Raw genomic sequence first — 8,043 nt, 5'->3', positions numbered from 1 at the left:
TTTTTTTTTTTTCCTCTGGATGCCTTTCAGAAATAAAACTGCCCCAATCTGAACCACTAACACAGAGAAATCTATCTAACAACCTCCGGGCTTGTGAACTGACCGTGGTATTGGGGCTCCTTGTAGCAGCTGGTACCTAGGAGGTGCAAAGTGCCTCTGGGAGTGCAGGAAAAACCAAGGCATGCAGATTGGAGGAAGCTCAGAGAGGCATGTGGGCAAATTCTGCAGGTGAACTGGGAACACTCAAAACACAGAGCCTTTGAAATGAGGCCCAGGATCCAGTGGAGAGGTGCGGGGGGGAAAGCTGCACGTGTGTCTTGCACGTGTGTCTTGCACGTGCACCAGAGGAAGAAGCAAACTATAGGGAGGCTCCCAGCCTGCAAGTCCACATCTCTTGGTTCTGAGTCCATTTGAGAGCATCTCTGAATTACTCGGCCATCGAGCTCTAGCACAAAAGGAATCCAAAAATAGACACTTTCCAAAGAGTTACAAAACAGTCCGTGTTTGCGGAGCTCACAGCCGCACTGAGAAGTCAGAGGTTGAGGACAGGCACATCAAAGAGGTCACAGACACCTTCACTCTCATCCAGGTTATAGATGTAGTCATGATCTCCAGGTGGAGGGGAGAGGCGGAGCAAGGGAGCAAACACTGGGGAAAGAGAAGCCCAGGGTTGGTTACAAAACTCAGCACTCCCACCCCAGCTGAGAGCTGCCAATGGCACTGAGCAGAGCAGCCACCTCACATTTGCAGAACTGAAGAGACTCCTGGCTCTCACACCTCTCTCAGGGACTGGCAGGACAGTGAGAACAGAGTCTGTGTCCAGAACCCATAAAAGATGAGGGTGAGTCTGCAGTCACAAGGCTGCCAGCTGGGGGAAGTCACACAGCATGGTCTTCCTCCTGGGAAGACCATGCCATGACAGGAGACTCAGAGACTCACCTTCAGATGACATCAGCTCTTCCAGCAGCTCAGAGTTCACACATTCTGGGGAAGAGACAAGCATGATAGTAAAACTCTACTCTCCTGGTCTGCTCCTGAGTAGTTCCTCACTTTCCCCACCCTTGTTATCCCTTCTCTGGCTAAGGCACAGCATGTGCAGCAGGCAGTGAAAGGAAGCTTGCACTTAAGAGAGATAAAACCATGTAGTAAAAGTAATTCCAGCACAAAACACTATGGGAGAGCTCAAGCTCCTGTGGCTTAAACTGCATAGCCTTAAAGCAGCTGCCAGTGCCAGGGCAGCATTACCAGGATCACACAGGGATGAGAAAGGCTGCATGGAGCATGCTGCAAGGACCGTTCCTCTGAGCTCTGTAGTGCTGCTCTTTTCCAGTCCTGAGTTTTGCCTCTGTAGCTGTTGACTCTGTTTTGTCCTTTGCTCCTGGATCTTTTATCTTCCCCCTCCAAACTGGGAAGAATACTCCATAAAACCACATACTTTACCATAGACAGCAAACATCTCCTTTACAATAGCGTCCACACAGTGACACAGTAGAGTTACTTTGGGTAACTTTGGGTAAGTTGGATCTTCTACATGGCTGGGCCTTTGCAGAAGTTTATGTCTCACATTGTGAACTCAAACTTACTCTGCAGACGTACTTTGACATCATCAAGACTTCATCCACTATCTGCAGCAGAGGTGCTGGGCAAGGAGGAAGGATTTTCTCCGGGCTGACTGTGGAGCCCAGGGCTAAGAGCACACAGATTGGAGACTCACACGGGTCTGTGTTTGGGTCTGTGGGGATTTCTACCCAAAGGCAGCACCTTCACAAAGCATCTGCTAGAGCACCCAACTAGGGACAGCTGTTGTACTTCTCCTGTGACCACCACTGAAGTGCTTGGGTGTACTTGGCCCTGCCTGGCTGTGGGGCTACAAAGGATTCTGCCAGCAGTGAAGAGAAATAAATGTACTGATAAAAAATTTCCCAGTTTAGGTTTATGTCAAACCAAATTCCTTCACCTCTTCTGCCCTTAACCCAGAGTCTGTCCCACCATTAGGCAGCAACCCACAGACATTCCTTGGTGAGAGGAAGAGGCAGAGTCAGAACTCCAAACACAAGTAACAGCATCTCCCTCCCCTACCGCTTCAAAATTACCAGCTCCTCCACCACCACCACTGAGAAGTATTTTGAAGAGAGAACACTATCTCCCCAGATTATTTGCTTGGATTAGCCTTGGGCAGGCTAAAGCTGAAACAAGACTTAACAGGGATTTTTCTTTTCCATAGTGCTGACAAGCTGAAGGAGCATGGGAAGGCCGACCACGGATTAGTGTCGGCATGGGGACAGGAAAGCCCTCGCTGGTGTGCTGCAGGCAAGATCTAGCAGAGGTTGCTGGAAACATGGAGACATAAAAATACATACAGAAACTAGTAATTTTAAGAGTGCCTAACTACTCTTTAGTAGAGGGCCAGCAGCCACCAATGACCACAAGCACCTTACAAAACCACATCCACAAAATAATCCAAAAGGGAGCGAATCAAACAAATTGTCCCTTTTCTGTGGATAGATGGGCACAGAAAAAAGCTGTGGTCAGGGAATGAACGTACCTCTCATTGGATCAAACATCTCTGACAGCTCTTTGGGAAGTTCCAGTACTGCAAATACAACAAACCAGATGGTTTGGATCATTACATGAAGAGTCTGAAATGCTTTACAGCAGAATCACCCACAAACCTACTTGCTCCTTACACACCCAAATCATCCAGAAATTCTGCTCCCACAGTCTGTGTCAGATATTTCTGCTGCAATGACAAGCAACAAAACACTGAAGCTCCACTACTTTAAAATAAACTTGTAGGAGCCCTGGGACATGAACATGTTATCACAGTCAGCAGCTGTGTCTGTAAACCTCACCCGGTACACTGCCTCGATTACCTTGTGTAGGATGAGGACATGCCTTTGGAGAGGCACAGTGATAAGATATATGCACATCCAAGGCCTAATTCCACAACCAAGATGACTCCAGACAGACAGCTCATGCTTCTCTGAGACATGCCAGCAGCAGAAGTGAACAAAGCACTGTGTGAGCTGCATTTAAGTAAGATTTCTTCTTCCAACCATAACCTAACCTTAAGTGTTTCTGCAGGGAAGTTTGGCTTCAAAACATTCCAGCAGTGTGGCTTACCTAGAGGATGCTTTTCTCTCCTTGGGCCAGCCTGCCATTTCCTGGCATAAAGCTCCAGTGTTCCTTTTTAAAAGCACATCAAGGAGCTCCCCAAATACATACTGCAAGATCACTAAGAACACAAGATCACTAAAGACAGATGAAGTATTCCTGGGTAAAAGAGGGAAAGTGAGACAAGAGCTCTCCTAATACAGAAAACTCCCCCTGAGTTACAAAGGTGCTCTCAGTGGTGGCTGAAAATTCTATAGCTTCACACAGTCTCAAAGACAGGACCTTACTCTACAGAAAGGACTGAAAGGGAATAACCCTACATGTAACAGCAGAGACATGTGTCATGCGGGTGTCCCTTGCAGATTTTCTAGTACTCATGTCACAGAAAGCAGCAGGACACTAGACAAGACACAGTCACCTCGTCACTGTGTTTCCTGGCAGCCTCACAGGGAAATGCCTACTCATCCTTTGCAGACCCTGGCTGACAGCAAAGGCAGAATGGAGTTCAGCTCCTTCCTCCAGGCCCAGCAGCCTTTCCCTCACTCCCAGCAGCAGGATTTTGGAGTGACACATGAAACAAGCAGCATACTCACTTCCTGTGGGGTCAGGTTTGATGGGCTCAAAGGAGGTAGAGGTGCTGGGCAAGACAGAGCTGCTGTCCAGCGAGGCTGAGGACTGCAGCAGCTGTGTGTCCAACGCCGCTGGCTGGCCCTCAAAGTCACCACTGCCCTTGGACTCTGCCGCTGGGACATCGCACTCTGGAAACAGACACACCCAGGAATGTCATCTCCCACCAGCCCCGAGGCAGCTGTGGCACAGACTCAGCCCTCACTGGCAGTGCTGCCCAGGTACAAGCAGCTGCACAGGGAGAAGCTTTCCTGCTTTCCTCCACGTCCATATCTGGACGTATTTTCTGCTGATCAGTGAACCTGCACGATCAGCTTCTCTCCTCCAGGTGCTCCTACAGGCTGGCACTACCCCCTGAAGTCAAGTGCCTGATTTCTCTGAGCACAGCCAGTCCCACTAACCACGGCCAAAGGAAGAGTAGCAGCAAAGGCAGTGATGCCCCTTTGCCAGAAGCCCTCAACGCTGCACATCCAGCAGTGCCAGCCCCAACGGGGCCAAGGAATGTACCCTCCTCTGCCAGCCACCAGCCTGCTTCTGCCTTCTATAGCTCCCTCTCACCTGTGCCTGCATTTTTCTGTGTGGGAGGGCCATGGTCCTGAGTGCTGGTGGGTGTTGGTGTGGAGGGCTGGGTGCTGCTGGGAACAGAGGCCTCCTGGAAGTGGGCGAGTGGTGGGATTTGTGGTTTGGAGGGTGCAGCTGCCTGGCACTGAATGAGGTCTTCAGGGGGAGGGACAGGGAGTACGACAGGAGGAGAGCTCCAAGTATCTTTGTTTACTAGGAGAACATCAATGGGACCACTTGTACTCTTCAGGTGGATCTGGTATTTCTTCTGTCCATTTAGGCCCTGAGAAAAGTCAAAAGCAAAACACGGACATACCTTAAAAACCGTTTCCAAATAGAACATCAGTTTTCCACGGGCAAAGCATACATGCACACACACAGAGCCCCTGCACTCTGCCCATGGATTTATCACTCACCTCAGGGATGGGAACCTCCAAACGTGTGCCAGATGGGGCACGAATCACAAGGAGGGTGTCTCCTGTGAAAACAGAACCAGTCAGGGCTCCTGGCGCAAGTTGTTGTGATGTTAATTAAGCACTGATGAAGAGCCGCGCCTCAAACCCCACCCCCCCTCTCCTGGCAATCTTCCATGGAAGGAAGACATCTACACCCCAAGCACATCATACAGTTCCTAATGTGCCAACGGCCCAGGGCACAAAGAACCTGCAAAGCTTCCCCTAATGCAACCCTGAAGTTTTTCAGCAGTGTCTTTATCAAGACTAATCTCTTTTCCTCAGAAGAACTGGCTTAAATTCACTCTTAAGAACATCTGAATCCTAAGGGAAGTATCCTTCATTCTGCTGTCACAAACTTTTAGATGTGAATTAGAAACAAAAGAGCTGCACTGCCAGCAGAGAGATGGGGCTGGACCAGGCTCAAAGCCAGGCTGCCAACCTCAGGCTGGTGTCCCAACACCTGAAATCAACACTCCGCAGTCTCTATCGTCCAGAGCTGCCTGGTGTTAGTTGTAGTGGACCCTCCACAGAGCCCAGCACGTGTGGGGCTGGAAGCCAAGCTGACAGCATCCTTCCTTTCCAAGTTCTGCAGCTCCTTAAGACCTGCACCCTAATAACTCAACAGTCACAGGAGAGCAGCTCCCAGCCCGTACCTGGGTTTAGAGAAACATGAACAGAGAAATACCAGAGCTGTGAATATCTGACATATTTAGATCAAGCAGCTTGCAGCTTTCACTTTGAATGTTTAAGCTTTAGTGTGGTTAATATTCACAGTACCCCAGTATTCTGCAGAAAGTTTCACTTGGTAATTAATACAGAAGATCCCCAGAGTGACGAGAGTGGACAGCAGAAAAGCACATCCCTTAATTTCAGGCAGGCAATCAAAGGTCAGATCAGCAAAAGGTAAAGGGATTAAAAATAACATGGGATTTGTCAATTGGATGGGACTTGCTTAACAAATCTACACTTAAGAAAAACGTAAAAGACATTAAAAATGCATAATAAAGCTCAAAGACATCAGCTCAAGCTGTAAGATCTGTTAGTTTCAAAGACAGGTGCTGGGTTTGTATCTCCTTTGAAAAATACGTCCCAAATACTTGTACAGAACAGCACACACTAGGTTTCCACTTCCTTTTTGAATCTGCAAGTGCAAAATGCATCACAGCAACAGATGGGAAAATTATGTTTCCCAGTCACTAAAACCTCACATATTCTTACTTCTCTTTTTTCTTTTTTTAATTAATCCCTATTTGACAAGAGTCCAAGAGTGGAAATCTTGGAGCAAGCAAGTTCAATAGTCAGGTAGAAAAACCAAGAGCTGAAATTCAGCCTGCACCACAGTTTGAGAACAGAAGAGGTCCAACGAAGAACCTCTGTACAGCTCAGGTGTTCAGGAGAGGAAGAAGAGTCATGTAAGGCATATTCATATAGGAAAACAGGACAGGCAATGGAAAACCACAGATGAAGCCTCCATTCTAGAGGGAATTGACACCTGCCTTCAGTAAGATCTAATCTCTGCATGTTTTGGTGAGGTCTGACCTCAGACACAAACCAGTTTACAAAAACCAGGTGCAATGAAATGCAAAACACTCAACCAGCCAAGCAATGAGCTGTCTGCTGGTCTCCAGTAAACTCTTCCAGACTGTTGTGAGTGATCTGGCCCGCAGCTCTGTCAAACTGAAAACACAATCCCTGCCCCCAAAAGTGCAGCTTCAACCAGAAGAAACAGTAAAGCCAAGGGAGTGGTGATGCAGCCGTTACACCAGTGGGAACTTGAGCAGTGTAAAGGCTGGTGAACGAGGAAAGCACAAAGGTAACAATGGCAAACAGAGGGGCTGGTGAAGGGCAGGGCAAGAAAAGTGCTTGGAGGAGATGAGGAGAGCCAGACACAGGGGAGATTATGCATGACTGGGGGCAGCCAGGATAAACAGCTTCAATCTCTGCAGCAAGCAAGCAGATGCAGGTTGCCAGGTCAGGAGAGGTCAGGCACCCGCTGAAGCAGAAAGGAGCTGCGACTCTGCACCACTACAGCTGGGAAGAGCAGCTCATGTACTGAGGCTGCCTCACTGCATGCTGGCCACCAGGCATTAATCTGGTCTTACATCTATCATTAAAAGTGGCAACAGAAGAAACAAAGACTCCTGTGGGTTTTCTTCACTTTTGCCCAGAGACAGAATACAGGGCTTTTTATACAAGTCCCCCCAACTTTAGGAATAAAGGAAGGGCAGAGAAAGTGGTGCATTCCCTTCTGTCCTCCACTGTCTCCCTCCTGCGTTGTTGGCAGGGGGAATGATGTAGCTGAGAGACCACCTTTAATACTATTTCCCTGCTTACACCACGGTTTCTACTGTGCAGTAAAATTTGTTTCCTGTCATTAGAAAATTGCCCACCCAAGCCCTTAAAATTAAGGGCTTCTAACATAATACACATACCCCCACAGAGAAACCCAGCAAGAAGACTTCCTTAGGAACAGCACCTCTGTTCCTTTAAACACAAGTAAAAGATATTGTCTGTCCCCTCTGATGGTGACAAGAAAGCTAGAACTCAGTGGTACACAAACCCAGGACAGCATCAGAGCTGACATTACATTTCACTTGATGCTGTTGGACAGCCCACAGTCTGCTGCCCACTCTTTCTTGGAGGAAGGAGAGCAGCTGGGACAGACTGACAGGACTGCAGCATCACATCTTTACAATAGGGCACCACTTCCTCACCTGTGAAGCACTTGCAGATATCTTCATGTGTCACATATGCTAATGTTCCCAAGGTTAAGGAGAAAGGCTGCAGCTTCCTGCACAGACAGCTCTAAGGACACCTGGTGTTTCCTTCCTGAGCACAAGGAACACCATTCCAGAAGGGTCTCCATGCCACACTCTGAAGTGGTCTGCAGGTGAGGTCTGCAAGCTCCAGCTTGTCAGAGCTGACATTCTGAGATAGTTAAGCCACAGGAGCTGCTCTGCGCTCAAGAAAGTGGCACCTGTGACTCAGAAAGAAGCACTTTTCTCACTGTGGTAAACATTACTGTGTTTTTTACTTCCAAAAGCCAGAGGAGCAGCTGGATGCAGAAAAAAGCAGGTTTCCAGGCTGGACAGTTACCCTAATTTCAAACCCAGGTGCTGCCTTTTGACTCTTTTGGTGGAGCTTCTCCAGCAGCAACAGGTCAGCACCCACCCAGCCCAGCAAGCGAACACGGAGACAGAGCCATCAGTTCACACAAAGGATATCGACTGTTCTGCATGTCTTCTGTAACATTTTTGATGCTCTGCTTAACCCACATCTTCACATC

At 48.4% G+C, this 8,043-nt stretch overlaps 1 protein-coding gene across 1 annotated transcript in view; it reads right to left on the bottom strand.

Annotated features, from left to right (window-relative positions):
- Nucleotides 1–8,043, bottom strand: part of E2F4 (E2F transcription factor 4) — a 9,043-nt gene continuing 1,000 nt past the window's right edge. Inside the window, exons 4-11 of the mRNA XM_017740800.1 lie at nt 7,982–8,038; nt 7,472–7,515; nt 4,719–4,780; nt 4,300–4,585; nt 3,708–3,872; nt 2,546–2,593; nt 940–984; nt 1–648 (exon numbers count right to left, since the gene is read on the bottom strand). Of these exons, the coding sequence (XP_017596289.1) occupies nt 533–648; nt 940–984; nt 2,546–2,593; nt 3,708–3,872; nt 4,300–4,585; nt 4,719–4,780; nt 7,472–7,515; nt 7,982–8,038 (823 nt within the window). The 3' untranslated portion in view covers nt 1–532. The remainder of the gene's footprint in view (nt 649–939; nt 985–2,545; nt 2,594–3,707; nt 3,873–4,299; nt 4,586–4,718; nt 4,781–7,471; nt 7,516–7,981; nt 8,039–8,043) is intronic.

This window comes from Corvus brachyrhynchos, unplaced genomic scaffold (assembly GCF_000691975.1).
Source record: "Corvus brachyrhynchos isolate BGI_N302 unplaced genomic scaffold, ASM69197v1 scaffold26, whole genome shotgun sequence".
Lineage (NCBI taxonomy): Eukaryota > Metazoa > Chordata > Aves > Passeriformes > Corvidae > Corvus > Corvus brachyrhynchos.
This window is presented reverse-complemented; position numbering and strand designations above follow the sequence as displayed.